The 17465-nt window shown below is 36.5% G+C and overlaps 7 protein-coding genes across 8 annotated transcripts; 3 read left to right on the forward strand and 4 right to left on the reverse strand.

Annotated features, from left to right (window-relative positions):
* The first annotated feature begins 968 nt into the window (after positions 1 to 968).
* On the forward strand, positions 969 to 2453 carry LOC103846880 (probable chalcone--flavonone isomerase 3). The gene is made up of 5 exons (XM_033281449.1): positions 969 to 1190; positions 1295 to 1378; positions 1454 to 1612; positions 1834 to 2060; positions 2134 to 2453. Coding segments are annotated over exons 1-5 (630 nt in total). The 5' UTR covers positions 969 to 1189; the 3' UTR covers positions 2293 to 2453.
* Positions 2454 to 2665: 212 nt separating this feature from the next.
* LOC103846881 (RING-H2 finger protein ATL73) lies at positions 2666 to 3902 on the reverse strand. The gene has a single exon (XM_009123889.3). It carries the CDS (start codon positions 3569 to 3571, stop codon positions 3029 to 3031), a length of 543 nt encoding a protein of 180 aa, XP_009122137.1. The 5' UTR covers positions 3572 to 3902; the 3' UTR covers positions 2666 to 3028.
* Positions 3903 to 4561: 659 nt separating this feature from the next.
* Positions 4562 to 7365, forward strand: LOC103846882 (expansin-A2). The gene is made up of 3 exons (XM_009123890.2): positions 4562 to 6275; positions 6456 to 6768; positions 7004 to 7365. The coding sequence occupies exons 1-3, from the start codon at positions 6128 to 6130 to the stop codon at positions 7308 to 7310; spliced, it is 768 nt and encodes a 255-aa protein (XP_009122138.1). The 5' UTR covers positions 4562 to 6127; the 3' UTR covers positions 7311 to 7365.
* A 357-nt stretch (positions 7366 to 7722) lies between these two features.
* LOC103846883 lies at positions 7723 to 8273 on the reverse strand. The gene has a single exon (XM_009123891.3). It carries the CDS (start codon positions 8221 to 8223, stop codon positions 7888 to 7890), a length of 336 nt encoding a protein of 111 aa, XP_009122139.1. The 5' UTR covers positions 8224 to 8273; the 3' UTR covers positions 7723 to 7887.
* A 234-nt stretch (positions 8274 to 8507) lies between these two features.
* LOC103846886 lies at positions 8508 to 11728 on the forward strand. 2 transcript variants are annotated; one of them, XM_009123893.3, is made up of 14 exons: positions 8508 to 8845; positions 8946 to 9110; positions 9260 to 9349; positions 9448 to 9564; positions 9661 to 9729; positions 9792 to 9888; positions 10014 to 10116; positions 10231 to 10441; positions 10518 to 10631; positions 10708 to 10839; positions 10912 to 10992; positions 11091 to 11207; positions 11321 to 11389; positions 11496 to 11728. In XM_009123893.3, the coding sequence occupies exons 1-14, from the start codon at positions 8744 to 8746 to the stop codon at positions 11553 to 11555; spliced, it is 1527 nt and encodes a 508-aa protein (XP_009122141.1). In that variant the 5' UTR covers positions 8508 to 8743; the 3' UTR covers positions 11556 to 11728. The 2 variants fall into 2 exon arrangements, with proteins under 2 accessions (XP_009122141.1, XP_018511266.1); XM_018655750.2 differs by lacking the exons at positions 10912 to 10992; positions 11091 to 11207; positions 11321 to 11389; positions 11496 to 11728 and having other exon boundaries at positions 10727 to 10834.
* On the reverse strand, positions 11679 to 13516 carry LOC103846885 (high mobility group B protein 7). The gene is made up of 7 exons (XM_009123892.3): positions 13197 to 13516; positions 12931 to 13104; positions 12612 to 12696; positions 12441 to 12530; positions 12181 to 12225; positions 12018 to 12076; positions 11679 to 11930 (listed from the first exon to the last, which is right to left on the reverse strand). The coding sequence occupies exons 1-7, from the start codon at positions 13271 to 13273 to the stop codon at positions 11903 to 11905; spliced, it is 558 nt and encodes a 185-aa protein (XP_009122140.1). The 5' UTR covers positions 13274 to 13516; the 3' UTR covers positions 11679 to 11902.
* A 47-nt stretch (positions 13517 to 13563) lies between these two features.
* LOC103846887 (peroxidase P7) lies at positions 13564 to 17465 on the reverse strand. The gene is made up of 4 exons (XM_009123894.3): positions 15029 to 17465; positions 14733 to 14924; positions 14473 to 14638; positions 13564 to 14123 (listed from the first exon to the last, which is right to left on the reverse strand). Exons 1-4 carry the CDS (start codon positions 15254 to 15256, stop codon positions 13732 to 13734), a joined length of 978 nt encoding a protein of 325 aa, XP_009122142.3. The 5' UTR covers positions 15257 to 17465; the 3' UTR covers positions 13564 to 13731.

Raw genomic sequence — 17465 nt, forward strand, 5'->3', positions numbered from 1 at the left:
TTTTTTATTTTTTTAAAGAAAAATAAAATTTTATTTTCAATTTTAATTTCAAAATTTATGTTATAAAAAATTTCTTTATTTTTTCAATTTTTTGGAATTTAAAGTTCTTTTTAATTTTTTAGAAAATTTTGGAAGAATTTTTATTTTTTAAAAAGAAAAATAAAATTTATTTTCAATTTTAATTTCAAAATTAACTTTATAAAAATCTTCTTTATTTTTTAATTTTTTTGGAATTTTAAAGATCTTATTAAGTTTTTAGAGAATTTTTTATATTTAATATGTACCAAATAAAAGTAAACATGTTAGTAAGTACATTAAAAATGCCAGTAGCCCAGTGGTAAAATACCTTCCCATTTGACCAACTAACCTGGGTTCGAATCCAGGGGTTTACATATTTTTAATTTCAATCGTGTAAAACGACGTCGTTTCTTCTCATTTGAAAACGACGTCGTTTCACTTAACGTCAACAATAAACGACGTCAAATATTTCTGTTAAATTTTTTGACGGCGTGCTAAATTGGTAAGTCAGCGAAAACATTGTTAATTAATTCTTAAAGCCAATGAAAGTTTGGTGTTTTTTTGGTCAGCCCCAAAGTTCATGTTTGTTTTGGCAATTCGTGTAAAGTTGAGGTTTTTTTTGGCCGAATTCTCATTTATCATTTTGCATCTTAGCACTTTTTTTTTTTTTTTTTTTTTTGAATGAATGTTAAATTTTTATTCATCAAAAAATCCTGTATACATCAAGTGTGAACCTTGTTTAATGATATAACTTCCATACTATGCATCAACTTTCTAACAAATAATCATACTTAGCACTTTATTTTTAGCTATACGTATTTGCTACTACTGTCTCTTATTTATGTATCTTCACTGGTAGGTAGAACGAGTGGTTGTGGACTGGCTGGTTAACCTAATTACGTACGTGGCTTCCTGCTGGATCGTTGAACATTTGTTACGATCATTTAATAAACAATACAATTAATAAAAAAATGCGTTTTCTGTTAGATCACACAAGCTTTGAACGTTAGCAGAAACCATGTTACCTACCACCAGTCTCTCGATCGCTTACTATATAGATATTCCACATTAAACGTTAAAGAAATAATTTCTGCAAGATCATCAAAAGCTGATACACCAAGCTGGTTATAAACTCTACTTTCTCAGTTTCAGACATACAAAAACAACAGAAAAAGTATAGACTCTTTGCATTTTGTTAATAAATTAATTTTTTCCACCTGAGTAATTAAGATATTTATTTTGTTAAACTTTGTGCATGTGATTATTGATCAAACAGTGGGAACAGAGATGGTCATGGTTCACGAGGTTCCTTTTCCTCCACAGATCATCACTTCCAAGCCCCTCTCTCTTCTTGGCCAAGGTTAGGTTCCACTTACATGACAATAATGTAATAAAATATCAGGTCACTAATATATATGTTCTTTTTTTTTTGTAGGCATCACTGACATAGAGATCCATTTCCTTCAAGTGAAGTTCACGGCCATAGGAGTTTACTTAGATCCTTCAGATGTTAAAACCCATCTTGACAAATGGAAAGGCAAGACCGGAAAGGATCTTGCCGGCGATGACGACTTCTTCGACGCCCTGGCCTCCGGTAAACTTAATCAGTCCTTCTTACGTTGCAAACCAATTTTGAATTAGGGATAAACTATTTGGTTTAATATTGGTTTTGGCTTTGTGATTTCAATGTTGAAAAGAGTGTTTGTGGTTTACTTCGGTTCAACTGATTATACACCCGGTTTTACTATAAAATATTCGGCATATATAGTATGAGTCGAACAAAATTGAACCGGTTCGGTTGATATTTTATTGCAGGGGAGATTGAGAAAGTTATAAGGGTGGTGGTTATAAAGGAAATAAAAGGAGCTCAGTACGGAGTGCAGCTAGAGAATTCGGTGAGAGATCGTTTGGCTGCTGAGGATAAGTACGAGGAGGAAGAAGAAACCGAGCTCGAGAAAGTTGTGGGATTTTTTCAGTCTAAGTACTTCAAAACTCATTCCATCATCACTTACCGTTTCTCAGCCAAAGATGGAATTTGCGAGGTATTTTGAAGTAAAATAACCAGTGAATTTCTTAGCCTAGTATAACTGGTTGTACTTATTCACTTGTGTAAAGATCGGATTTGAGACGGAAGGTAAAGAAGAGGAGAAACTGAAGGTAGAGAATGCGAATGTGGTCGGTATGATGCAGAAGTGGTACTTGTCTGGAAGTCGAGGAGTTTCACCGTCCACCATCGTCTCCCTCGCCGATTCTCTGTCGGCAGTTTTAACCTAAAACTCCTTATATAGCCATCTATCATCTATGGTGTGTTTTATGTTGTTGTATTATGTCGTTCTTAAGTGAGACATCGTGTTTGGTTATCTTTATAAAATCTTTAATGGTTGTCTTTATAAAATTCACAGAGCAACTTCGTTAACTAAAATATGATCAGATACCAAACTTATTGCAGTGAGCAGCTGATCAATCCAATCATGATTATTATCGAAATCATTAATTAAATGGCATATGAAACCATTTAATTAATTTAAACATGTACAACCTTATTTAAACTAACTACATATTTACATTTTTTTTTGTTTCTGAAAACAATATCTACAACTAAGTAGATGTATCCACCTATTCGGATAACCAAAACGGAGGTACTGAATCAACATATTTACATTTATTTCATTCAAAATCGAACTTTGTCCGAACTAAAGGCTGACCGAACCGAATCGATCATAACCTGTTGTAGTTTTGGTTTTACATTCCCCACAACAAAGAAACAAACCCAACCCGGAAAACAGATTATAGATTACAGATTACAGAGCAATAACTGTGGATGAAACTCCCTTAATTTGTAAGTGAGTACGTTAATTCACAAAAACACAATATTACTATGTACCAAACAACCAATGACCAAATTAAATGAGCAAACCCCATTTAAGCAAAGTTACAAAAAAAAAACTCCGAAGCAAGCATGCCGTATCAGGCTCATTACCAATCACCATATTATCCTAGTGACGCTGTGTTACGCTGCGACCGTCCCGTCATCATCCCGAAGGAAACCATCGGCCAGAGTTCGATGTAGAATGAGTGGTTGTCTACAAGTAGGACAAGAGGAATGCGACCGCAACCAAGTGTCGATGCACTTCACGTGGAAGCCATGGTTACATTTAGGCAAAACCCTAACCTTTTCTCCGTCCACAAACTCTCCTAAGCAGATCAAACACTCTGTGGCTTTTGTCTTAAGCTCCGAGCTGTATGAATCAACGGGGATCCGCTTCAAATCCCGTTTCTTGATCCCCTTTGGTACGTTTGCGTTTGGGTTGGAGTGAGTTGGATCTTCGTTAGGCGTGGATCTCCTTGTGCAGCGCAAGACACATCGCAAGACTGAATTGAGACCAAGGGCACAGATCAAGGCGCATAGAAGAGCCGCTAAGATAATCACCATGTTTGTATCCAAGGTATCCATATCTTTGGTGTTGCTGTTAGAGCCTCCCAAAGTTCTAGGGTTTGCATCAGTAGCTGAAATTGTCGAGCTTGCTTGCGTCTCAAGTAAAAACCTGCCCATCTTTCAGAAACGAATGCAGAAACTCACCTTCAAAATTCTTCTTATTGCTTCAGGTTGTGTTCAAATTGGACTGCAAAGAGGATCGAGAGGAGAGACTCAAGTTGCTTCATGTAGGAGGGTAGCTTCTCTTCATGTAGGTTGACCTTTGATTCCTAACTGAAAATCAAAGACCAATAAATTCCATTCTTGATAAATCCATGGAGATATCAAAGCTCAATAATTTTTTTCTGTAATTATCTTTCTTTGTGCATGGTTGGGGTTTTTTTCTTTTGAGTTTAACACGAGAAAGGTAGTATAAGCTGTCTTATAACTAATATGTGTACATAAATGAGCAAGTGTGTGTGAGAGATAGAGGATGATAACTAAAAGGGTCGGTCCAAGAAATTTATGGTTGGATCTTCTGTATATTATATTTATATTTAAAGAGAGAAAACTGTGGCTTATATATTGCTGGATTTGTTAGATTAGTAATAGGGACAAATATACAGGACATGGCCAAAAAGACAACTAATAATGCAGAATATATCGTTGAGTAGATATTAAAAATTGACGTATAACAAACACAAAATCAGTGGTCTTGAGAGCTTTGGAATCAAGACAAAGGAATACCACTCGCATTTAGAAAGGAATTAGTGAGAGACGAGGAATTAATAAAAGAAGCATTTAAAATTGTTTTTTGGTGACATGTTGGGGTATCAGATTCTCAACTAATCATGGTGATTTCATACATATAGGATTTTATTCCGTATTTTACATTTACTGACTACAATTTCTACTAAAAGATACTATTCAATAAAAGATATTGAGTATTAACGTATGTAGTGGTTAAGTACAGTTGCATTCAAGATGTGCAATTAACAAGATGACACCGCTATATACTTGAAGAAACAGAAAGATGAACTTGTGTTGGTTTACAAACTAAGCCAACATCTATTGTTTTTTTTTTGTAACTGAACAAGAAATGTGTGAGTGTGACTACAGGGTGGATGTAAACTTTTTACCAGTTTTGGTGGAAAGCAGTTTAGTTATCACAAGATCAACAGTCGAAAATAAAGTGACTTTTGTCAAAAAAGTAAAGTGACTTACTGATTTTATATCTTCGGGGTACAAAAACATATAGGTTAAAAGTCACCAAAAGTATGCAACGTATTAGTTGGATTTGAATCGGATGGTCCATATAAAGGGGAGAAAGAAGAATCTGGGTGTCCTCTTTGGTCCACATATAAGCAACGTCCAATTGAACGCATACTGATGTACTAATCAAATAGATGCACATGTTCACGCAAGCGACACATATACTTGTCTCTATTAGATCCACTGGCTCAAAAAAAAATTCACAATATTACTCCACAAGACTCATATATGGATTTGTAAACATGATTGTTAGATATCCATATATGAAGTGAGATGGCATCTAGAATAATATGCAAAATATATGATACGGTTTTAGGTCCAAATATAGTCATCTGATGATTGTAGTTTGTTCATTTTCAGAAAACATATCAGTGCTTATTTTTCTGTGGGAAGTTATTGTATAGAATTTGTGGGTATAGTAGCTAGCTCTAGGTTTAGTCAGATTGAAATAGTTAGGTTTACTAATTAAAGCGTTAAAAGCTGCAATCAATCATGCTCGTATCACAATCCAAACTATAATAAAATCAAACCTGCAAAAATGGTGAATATGACTAAATCTATTTTTGTTAGGTTAGATTTCGATGTAGTTCGCTTAATCGTGAAACCATATCAACTAAGAGTTGTAAACTTGTAATCTCTAATGTGTCGACTGTTTTGAAAAGTTCATTAGTAGCTAAATATCAGTTTCGCTTTTCAAGCATCAAGAGTTTGTTTTTGTGCAGGCCTCGATGGGCCTAAATCATGGTTCCATCACAGCCCATTTCAGAGGCGGCTGATAACTGATAATTGATTGAGAGAAAGTCTGTTACCGGAAACAACGGACGGTCCCATGTTCTCTATGTTCGGTTTCGTACGCCGAGTACGTCTGCTTCTGATTATGTCATCTCACATATCTTTTCTTCCTTACTATTTATTTAGTTATACCCAAGTAACTTATGAGATAAATACACTAACAATCTATATTAAATATATATATATACGCTAACAAAAAAAAGCAAATACATTAACAAAGAAAAATTTAAGAATCTATATGATTGATTCAAGTGTGCAACAAACTTCATTTCTTTTATTCGTAATTACTCTAACGTTGAGCTTAAGACTGATACGATAATTCAGGATTAAAATAAAGTGAAATTCAATTGTAGATTGAAACGAAAGGGTCCATGTCGTATAAGCCGTTAGGATAGTTAAGCGCCAAACAGAATTGCATGTGAGTTTTTTTCATCATACATAACTTTATAAACGGAATTCCTGGAAAATAAGACTGATGTTATTACGTAAGCTTCTTCGCTCATAAGAGAAGTGATACTACTTATGCACTGGTGAACTCCCTATATAAGTAACGTCTTGAACGAACTAGCAACATATCACTCAACTTACTTTTCCACTTCTTTCCTCACAATCTTTTTCCCCAGCAAAATAATGAATTTTACCGAATATGCTCGTGTTTTAGTTATTTCACTATGCACCCTCAACTTCTGCTTCTACCGCATAAACTCCTACGACAACGGGGGCTGGGAGAGGGGTCACGCCACTTTCTATGGCGGAGCTGATGCATCCGGCACTATGGGTACTTAAAACATATACTTTTTAATTGGCACACACATCGTCATATACATTCTGATTGGCACACACATCATCACCAAATAATAACAAATGGATATACTTTTAACATGTGTGTTTTAAAAAACGTGTTTTAAAGGATATACTTAACATATACCTTACCGTTAGAAGTGTTGACGTTTTGCAGGAGGTGCGTGTGGGTACGGTAACTTGTACAGCCAAGGCTATGGACTACAAACCGCAGCGCTGAGCACGGCTTTGTTCAGAAGCGGTCAGAGGTGTGGGGCCTGTTTTGAGCTACGTTGTGTGGACGATCCTCAGTGGTGCCTCGCTGGTTCCATCATCGTCTCGGCTACAAACTTCTGTCCACCAAACTATGCCTTAGCCAACGATAATGGTGGTTGGTGCAACCCTCCCCTTCAGCACTTTGACTTGGCCCAGCCTGCCTTTCTCCAGATCGCTCAGTACCGAGCTGGGATCGTTCCCGTCGCATTCAGGAGGTAAGAAACCACCCTACCATAGTGCAAAAGTAAAAGTATTTTTTAATAAGAAAACATTAATATTTTGAGAAATTTCCTCAGATAAATTATGTTTGACTAGCACATAAGTAGAAAATTCTCAAAATATCATTTTTAAAATATAAAAGACATTTATATTTGGGTTTAGTTTGCATGGTTCATATTTGGAGACTTGCCATCCTATTTTTGTCATGTACTGATAGTAATTAACATGCAGGGTTCCATGTGAGAAACCTGGAGGGATAAGGTTTACTATAAACGGGAACTCGTACTTTGATCTGGTGCTGATCACAAACGTGGGTGGTGCTGGAGATGTTATGTCCGTAGCTTTGAAAGGATCAAAGACTAATAAGTGGCAATCCATGTCGAGAAACTGGGGACAAAACTGGCAAAGCAACAGTTACCTCAGAGGCCAAAGCCTCTCTTTTCAAGTCACTACGAGCGATGGTAGGAGTGTTGTGAGCTACGATGTTGTGCCTAAGGATTGGCAGTTTGGTCAAACTTTTGAAGGAGGACAATTCTAGATTCCGTATGAAGAGAAAAATAATAGATATATACACACAAGAAGAATCAAATGATTGTGTTTAAGGCAAAGCCTGTACGCTTACTCAAGACTCAAGAGGTTATGTATGGATCATATATCTAGCTACTCTTTTATTGTCATAAGAAATGCACTGATTTAGTTGGAAAAAAATTAATTATATACTTTTCATATTTCCGTCTAGTACACAATTAGGTCACTAATAACAGCAAGAAAATACTACACAGTCGTATAATAAAATGTAAGGACAAATGTATCTCATGATATAGCAGATATCATTCTTATAATTCGTAATTTTTTCAAACTTCAGAAACAAATTACTGACATACAAATCCTTAAAATTAAAAGGCGTCAAAGTCTAACATGTACTATAGATATGTCACATACTAGTGTATACTATATAATTTGGGTTAACTATAGAATTTAATGTTTACAGTTCTGCAAAAACAAAAAAAAAATTCTTAAAAATAAAGAATATCTATAGGAAAATTGCTTTTGTCATACATGACTTTTAGTCATGAGGATGGTGACTAAGATCTAAGATAGTACGTAGTCTATTGTTAAGTCTTGACGTCGTTGATTCTCTTGCTGGGCCCAGACGCCGGAACTGACCCTTTTGGAAGAACGTTCAGCACCAACGACCCGTATATTCCGGCTGCATAGACTCCTGGAGAAGACGAATATCCCGCCATGAAGTGATCATCCTCGCTTTTGCACCCCACCACCGTCGCCAGCTTCGCGTTGACCGTCTTGGAGAGAGCAGATACCTCTCCGGAGATGATTATGCCATCTGTCACCGGTAAAAACTCTCCTGGAAAATTTCTAGCCGTTGAGAATGAAACAAGATGAGAAACGGAGATGAGCAAAATAAGAATCAAAGCTCCATATCTATCCATTCTTTTGTAAGAAGTGAACACTCTGTTTGATTGTTCTTCTTCTACGTGGGATGTGTTTATTATTTGGTGAAGATCAGTGAAAGTGCATGTGGTCTATATATAGAAAGTCATAGAGAGGTCACTAGGTCAGTCAATGGGCATTTGAAGAAATAACGCGGCAACTGTCGGACTCAAAAGAGTGGAAAGAACAAGTCAAATTAGGAAAAATAGTTAAAGAATAGGTCATGTAGTTTCCGGTCCAACATCACTTTAAGTCGTTAAAATGATTTAGGTACATATGCAATTGGGTATAAATATGGGCCTTTATTGGGCTATATTTGTAGCAAAAGTAAGCCTTTTTAATTTCATTCCTAATTACTAGAAATTACCGTTTTGAGACATCCACGATACTTCTGGATCAGACAGAGGTTTCTCGGATCATTTCGTTTTGTCTACTTCTCCGATCACCCTTTCATCGGTCTTCGGGTACGTTGACCCTTACAGCGAGAGGTTCCGATCTGTCTCTGTCTTGCCCGTGATAATGGCAGGAAGATTCCGATTAGATGCGGTTGTTTCGGCGATAGTGACAGTTCACCCGCACGAGATTCCGGCGTTGCTCCACTCCTCTTCCTGCTTCTTCTTCGTACCGATCTCCCTCTCCCTCCCTCTCTCTCTCTCATTGTCTCTTCATGTTTATTCAATTTTAACCATTGATTTCAAGTGTCCCCCTTGCAAAATCTCAGATATTGAGCGCATACTTCGTTGTTCTCCCTCTCCGCGACGAAGGAGCAATATCGCTTGGGTTATCAAAGCTCCCGATTCTGTTCGTCGGATCTCTGTTTCTCACTCTGATCGCTGCACCTGTTTCCACCTTGATCTTCTCTTTGCCCAATTTGTCCAAATCAAAGGTGCTCTTTTGCTAAAAGGCTAATCCTTTTTGCATCCTCTGTTTCCCCTGTTTTTATGTAAAAGAGGGAAATGCTAAGTACTCTGTTTTCAATCAATCATATGGTTTCTAGAAGCATTGGTCTTACACATGTTTCATTGAAATTTTCAGGCTTTGGTTATTATACATAGATTCTTTAGTCTATCGCTTGTTCTCTGTTTCCTTCTCTGGCGTGCCTCCCCTACCGAGTCTAACTCAAAGGTGAAGACTTGAGAGCTGTATTGTATCATACAGAAGTTGTCTTTACTTAGTCATCATGAGTCTGAGTCATGGTTTAATATATTCTACTGCTTTGATAGGATGCATCCGACCTAACAAAAGACCCCAAAGTTGGTATTTATGGAGCTAGTTCTGCTTCTGGATGGGATAGCCATGGCTGGTTTTACATCTCTGTTCGAGTTGGATTCTTCCTTTGGGTACGTATTACTACTAACTCTCTTTTTTTTATTCGGTTTTAGTCTGATGGCGTGGTAATGTAGCTTGATGTATGATACTTTCTTGCTACTTCTTAGGTTGCGTTGCTTAACCTCGTGGCTATTTCTTCAACCTGGGCTAGAATCATTGACGTTATGGATAGTGAGGTAGTTACTTTCTTCTGCGTCCTTTACTTTGTTTCCAAGCGTAACAACGTTCTTTATTTCAGTCAGGTGCGAGGTTGTTTGGTTTTGTTGGTGCTGGTGCTACTCTTGGACAGCTTTTTGGATCAGTGTTTGCTGCTGCTACTGCTTGGATGGGTCCATGTAGGCATCACGCTTCATTTACAGTCCAAGTATCTAGCGAGAGATATTTTTTCTTTTGCTTTTGTTGTTTCATTGAATACCATTCTGATTTCACACACAAAAAATATATTTGATCTCCATGGCAGATTTACTTCTATTTGCTGCTCTTTTGATGGAATTTGCTGCCCAGTCTTCAAAAGGGATCACCAAGGATACTTCACAGTCCTCTGAGGAGTTGTCTCCTCTAAGGTTAGCTAAGCCACGATTTGCTATGTTTCTTGCGTTCTTGATTTTAGGTTATAGGATAGTCTTAGTCTCTCAAATGTGATTCGAGGAGTTGATCTTTGTTTCCTTTTGTTTTAGGAGAACTGACAGTGAGAGAAGTCAGGAAACTTCATCTCCAAAACTTGCTTCTCCAAAAATTGCTACTCCTAAATCGCCTATCTCCACAGCCAGACCTCAGCTTTGGGCCATCTTAGACGGAATGAGACTTATACTAGCATCGCCCTATCTTTTGCTCGTGTCTTTGTTCCTTTGGCTCGGTGCAGTCATCTCCTCATTCTTCTATTTCCAAGTAAGACAAAGATTTTAACTTAGAAATTTTGACTTACCTTCTTATAGTCTCATTAATGAAACAAAGGTCAATGCAGAAAGTGAATGTAATTGCCACAACAATCAAATCATCCATTGGCCGAAGGAGACTGTTTGCTCAGATAAATAGCTTCGTTGCAGTTTTCATACTTATTGGACAACTGACTCTAACGGTATGTCATCTGCCAGAGAAAATTCTCTCACTGATTCACCATATATATATATCAATTCATATGTTAAATCTTACAGGGACGGATCTTGACTATAGCCGGTGTCACAGTTGCAATATCTGCATCTCCACTTGTTGCACTTGGGAACTTGGTTGCTATTGCTATATGGCCTACTTGGGTTGCAGTTGCTGTGTCTGAAACCCTAAGAAAGGTTTGTTGTTTATATCCATCTCTAGTAAAGCTATTGTTCGACTAATAACACTTGCACTACTTTACTTGGTAGGTGACAACTTATGTTGTAACTAGACCTGGAAGGGAACTTTTGTTCACTGTTGTCTCGCAAGACGAGAAATACAAAGCTAAGGTAATGAATATTTTCCAACTTCTAGTTAGAAAATCAGTTCTACTAATTGGAAAGGTTACAGTGTGTTCTATATCTCATTCTGCGCGGTATGGTTTCAGGTATGCATAGATGTGATTGTTCAACGGCTTGGAGATGCAGCAGCAGCAGGACTATTCGAAGTCCTTACCATTGCTCTTGGCGGTCAAACATCAACTGCTTCACTATATGCCTTGCCAGTATAATAAAACATCAACTTCTCCTACTTTCAAACAATTTGTTTTTTATGAGTATGGTAAACTATCCTTCAAAATGTAGTCCTTGACAAGTCTCCTGTTGGTTTTTTTTACAGGTGTGTTTGATATGGATAGTCACGGCCTTCTTCTTGGGCCGTCGTCAAGAACAACTGGCGAAACTCCAGGTGGGTTCTTCTTTATAGGAACAAAAATCTTATGAAGAGTAAACATTGATGAATCATCGATCTGCATTGGCCGAAGAAGACTGAGAGGGTTCAACTTCATATGTAGGAGTCATGGGAAAGAAACACAAGCTCGACCGAAATGAAGAAGGATCACAAGGCGGAGTGATGGTTTAGCTAAAAAGAACTCTGGTTTTTGGATTCTTCTTTACATAAAACATTGTACAAAGTGAAATATACATGTAGCCAAACTTGGCCCTTTTTGGAGGATTCAGATTCTAACTTGTAGTTATAGCAATTAGAACATTTGATCTCAACTTTTTTTTAATGGTTCGCAAACTAGTTTACTGCACCAAAAAAAGGCGGCTAACTAAAAAAAAACGAGAGACACCTCTAACGTTACAGAGGAAGTAAATAAGACCAGCCTCTCTTTTGCCTGTATTTACTTAATTCCCCCAACCCAAAATATGTACAGAACAACAGCCAAAACCCTCTCTATCTTCTAGAATCGGTGTCTCAGTACTTCAGCAGAGTATCGTCCTCCCTGTTTGACAATGAAAGTAAGAGTGAGGGAACAAGAACAAAGAAATTTGGTTTAATGTTGTATGGTTCAGAGATTGTGTAAACATACCAAAACTCTTGTTCGAAATGATCAGATGAACCATATTCCTCCTCCTCCTCTTCATGATCCTGGATTTAGTGAAACATAATGAGGATGGTTATGTAAAAGGTGAAAACAAAGACAAATGTTCTTGGCTATGCAAAAAGGGTGAAGAAAAAAAAATGAAACTGACCTTATCAAATTTCCCAACAGCTTTTGAATCCGCCTCATCATCTATCTGCAAAATTGTTCACCACAGGTAAGGTGTTCAGCAAAAACTTTTAACTTTGCAAAGGGAGTCAAAGAAGATTGAATAACACAAGATGGTTCATACATACAGTTACAAAATATTGCTGCTCCCCATAGACAAAAGGAAATTAATTAATTAACAAAGAATCCCTCCAAATAAAAAGTGTCAACCAGAGATGTTAGTACTTAATATTATATACCTACCTTATGCATTACACTTTGAACTTCTTCTTTTAATTTCCTGTTGTGGGCCAAATCAACTTTTACAGCACGAGCTATGAAGGGTCTTTGATCCTGGAAAAAATAAGCAAGAGAGGGACTCAAAAAAACCAAGCATATAAAGAAAATATTACTTGACTGTGAATAAACTGATACCTCTCCTGACATGTTCTTCCACACTGTGAAACATATTCTGCTAGCTTCCACCATGTTCCCATCGTAGCTTTTCCTAAAATCCTCTCTAACAAAAAAAAAAGTTCAGTAAATAACTAATCAAGCTCACTTTTTAACTGTCATTATCTCACAAAGTTACATCTAAACACACAATCCAATAATAGAAACAAACAAGTGAGCCCCCAACATTTCACCTAAAAGAAAAAAGATTGATCATAATCACCACTACCCTTTGAGACCCTAAGAACTCAAAATTCAAATCCGTATCGAATAACAGAGGAAGGTCTTTGGGTTACCGTACAAGAAGAAGACAAATGGTGATCTAGGTTCATCTTCGAAGCTTGGTTTCGATATATCATCATCGATCTTCTTGCCACTCGAAACGCACTTGAACCTCTTCACTTCCCTTCGTTTCTCTCCGCCGCACTCGTGCATATCAAACAGAGCAATCGCGATCATAACACCACATTCCTCACTATAATCAAATCCCAAAAAAAAAGTATCACGAATCTAGATTGAACCTACGACGAATCCAAACAAAAAAAAGGACTTAAGAGAGAGCAGTACCATTTCTCAAAAGCGCTTCCATCAGCAGCACGACGAACAGCTTCAACTCTTTTACGTGTTCTCGGCCGAATCGCCATCAATGCATCTATAAAAGCTCTTCAATTTTTTTCTATTTCTGACAGTGACAGAGATTAAAAGGTTTAAGCTTTTTTTAAGGCTGAAACGTTCGTGTGTGTGCGCGCAATTTAGCGCATTACTCTATTAATACTAACGTGCGCTTAACAGATTAAGCGCGGGAAGTTAATTGGCGCGTAAGTAAAAAACAGACGAAGATAACACTCCCGCTTCTGAGATTAATTTAAGTGTAATATAACCAATGATATTTGGCCACGTAATCAGTAGTTAATTACGCTGATAAAAAATCAAATATCGCAAATAAGCTAATTTCATTAGATATTAATGCGAAGATAATACACACTTCAACATAAAACTAAAGGAAATAACAACACACATTAAAACGGATTATCAAAATATTATTCTTTTGAATTTAAAACCAAAAACGCAAAAGCCAATAAGGAGGCGACACGTGGAAGGATTAGTTGGTTCTCCCGCAAACTTTCCTGATCTCGCCGCTACTACCGGTCAAGGGGCTGATATCACCCATCTTGATCATCGCCGCCGTGAAGTCTGAGCTAAAGCTCGACGGGTTGTTGCTGTATCCAGTGACTATGGAGTCGGTTGAACCACCGTTGAAGAGCTCCTGGTCGGAATGTAGGAGACCTCGCTGAGCCACAAGGTTCTTGAAGTAGCTGTTGTCGAAAGTATTCGCTGAGTTGACGTCGAGTGGAGCTAGGTTTCCGTCGCCGGAGCCGGCAGCTCTCGGACAAGATCTCTGTCTTAAGGTGGCGAAGGCAGCGTTGATATTTGTCTCGTTGTAGACTCTTGTTCGGAAGTTAGTGCAACGTGATTGTCCGATCGTGTGTGCACCTGAAAAAAAAAAGATTATAAAATAGTTTGTTTATTAGTTTGACTAATGATTTGATAATTAACTAACATTGAATTACTTTGTCGGTGTTTCGTAACAGATGCATACAATATGATTACGTACTTGGCAAAGAAACAAAAAAAGTCGGTGGTGTGTAACGAAAATGTGTTGAAAAACAAACACAAAGAGACAAGTGAGCGACGACTAAATTCTAGGACACAATCAAATTATTATATTTTGTGTCTAGTCTGTTGACTCTTACTCCTTTTTGAAAACAAATATTTGCATGTAATTTTACAAAAAATATAATAATATATAGTTAAAAAGGGTAAGAGGAGAAATGAAACGGACCGGAGAGAGCAACCATGTCTCTGGTGGAGAGTCCAACGGCGCTGAAACTACTAATAAGCTGGCTTAGGCTCGAAGTTGGCGCTGGGATGTTATTATTAGCTGCGGCTTGACTCGCCGTTCTCGCATCTCTTCTTCCTACTTTCACATTCCAGTTTGGCCCTCCAAGCTTCAAAACGAGAACAAGGACGAATTTTTTAAACCGGTTTAGTTCATATTAAAGTTGTAAAACCGGACTAAGGGAGGATATATATGGAGCTTACGAGTACAACAGAGTCTCTAGCTGCGATGGCTAAGATATCAGCACAAGACACAACCCCGGGACATGCTGCTTCAACCGCTGTTTTAATGTTGTCTATCACATTAAACCCACGAGCAGAATTGCGGTTTGGGTTCGCGTTTTGTTCTCCCGTAAAGCTTGATGTGTCATCTAGTAGAATAGAACCGTCGCATCCCTATATACATGCAAAGTTATAAATAAGATTAGAAGCGGGGAAACATTATGCTACATTCTTGGAAAGCAAGGAATATATCAAGAAAAGGTAAAAAAGTAACTTACGTTGACGAAGCAATCGTGGAAAAAGAGACGGAGGATAGATGCACCCGTTCGAGGCTGGCTGTCAACGGCAGATTTAACGGTTGATCGGACGGTGGAGAGAAGATTAGGGCAAGACGTTGAGTAAAAATTTGTCGTGAGTTGTGCTTGGACGACGTTATTGTTATCACCTTGCAGTGAAAGTGTTACAACGATAGCTAAAATGGCAATGAAAAGGTTATTTGAAGCCATGTTTGAGGAAACTTAAAGACTTTGGTATAGACTTAGAGTTGATTATTTGTACTTGATGAACAAAGCATAACGGAATCGAGGTTTATATAGAGACGTGAAGGATGTTCTAAAGTGATAGATAGGTAACCTAACACGTTGAAAAAAATGTGTATGGTTTCAATTATTTTGTTTGTTTTACGGTTTAATACTCAGTTTTGCATGGACTTTGTTTTGTAATTATCTACGTTGGAGAGAGAAGCTAAAACAAAATTTGTCAGCGACGAATTTTTCTGCCCTGGTGAAATTAGTAATCAATTTAATCGAAGTCTTTATATAGTTGACTTGGAAAAACGATGAGAATTAATGATTAAGAGTTTAAACTAATGTGGTTGAATAATAAGATAGATAGTAGTGTTTATGATTGGTCGTGATAATAAGAGTTCTAATTGAGTTTGTGTATGAATTGTTAAGAATGGGTTATCTAGTGTTTTAGCTGATATCATTTTATTGATTGTCTGAAAGCTTTTTTACTATGTTTTATGTTTAATTAAACTCCAGTGTGAAACATTCTTTAACATCTTATTGATTGATTATTTGATATATATTAATAAATGTTCTTTTACTAGCATATTAGAGAAGTAACTATTTGCAAACGCGTCTTCTTTGAAATAGAAGCTAAACATATTTGTGGAAATCTATTTTACCTCTCCGCTGTTTTTAAAATAAATAAAAGTATATAAATGTCTAGAAATGGTTTATACTTCTTTAGTCACGATATCTTAACTTATGATACATATTTGGAATATACATATGTAGTTGCCATTCTCATTGTAATACTAAATGACAGCTAAAGCAATTGAATGACTATGTATATCATTAACATGCTGCCAGATCTGAATTCTACTGCAAGTTGTATACTGGGGGAGGTGATCTACCACGAATACTACCAAAGGATAGCTTCCAGCGTAAGAAAGAATATCGACGTTCGTGGTAAACGATGAATAATTTGATTGACATGACTTAGTGAAATTTCACATTATATTGAAATTTTGATTTATGTATTTGCTTTGCAGCTAAAAACGAAGCACATGAAGAAAACACGGTGAAAGTCGCCTTATAGCTAATACAACTGTTTGTTTGATTTTGATGCCACAACTATAGGTTAGAAGTCAGAATAATAAATAATCTTGTATCAAAGTCGCATTATACATATATATTATGGATTAGACATGCGTTCTTTTTCTGCATACCATGAAAAATGTAGAGAAGAGTTTGTTAGAGAGAGTTGTCAAGAATAGTGGCTGTTTTTTTTTTAAAGTTAATACTTTGGACCAAACATTTGATTTATTGAAAAGAGATCTTACAACACTAGGTTTGTTATTTTTTCTTTCTTCAGTTCCAAGCAAATCGCTTCTTCTTTTTTCATGCAAATGTCTTTGATTCTTTGATTATTATTTGCAGCTAGCATAACATTTCACGTTTACATCAAGCTTAAACTGTTTTAGTTTTTCTTAAGTATATATTCTTGATACTCTCACATACCTTTTGTTATCCCGTACATAACCTACGGATATTTATTTTTTCTTATGGATTTCAAGCTAACTAAATAATGTAATGTATACTAAAATGAATTATATTATTAGATATGTGGATCAAAGACTAGCTATAAACCAAGAATTAAGAGAGCAAGAGTCATATACTTCTACACTACGCGGCTTCTACTTTTACAAAGGAACGAGGCACGCTTGTCACTTTTCAGTTACTATATGCGTTTAAGAAGGATTCAAACCAATTGGAAACAAATAACTAAAAAACAAAGCACCTCTCAAAGTTAGATGCCGTCTCCGGTCTCATTTTCACACTCCTACTAAAATTAATTATATGAGAAACAGTTAATCAAACCCTCTTTAATAATCAAGAAAAAACCTTCTAGATATTTCATGTGATATAACTTGTGTTTTATTTTGTCGAGTAATTCATTAAGAATGTTAGGCTTTGTGAATATTAATTCGATACTCTAAGCATTTATGTTTTTAATTAGCAATATTAGTCTTATTTTGTAATTATTAAATCATTTGAACAATAACTACGATTACAAAACCACCAAGATTACAATCACGTTAGGTTAAAGTTTGCTTATTTCAAATCTAAATTAGATATATTGGGCTATACTTACTGTCAATACCACTATATGTGGAAAATACATAATATACTATATAAAACCAGGGAA

This window comes from Brassica rapa, chromosome A10 (assembly GCF_000309985.2).
Source record: "Brassica rapa cultivar Chiifu-401-42 chromosome A10, CAAS_Brap_v3.01, whole genome shotgun sequence".
NCBI classification, from domain to species: Eukaryota; Viridiplantae; Streptophyta; class Magnoliopsida; order Brassicales; family Brassicaceae; genus Brassica; species Brassica rapa.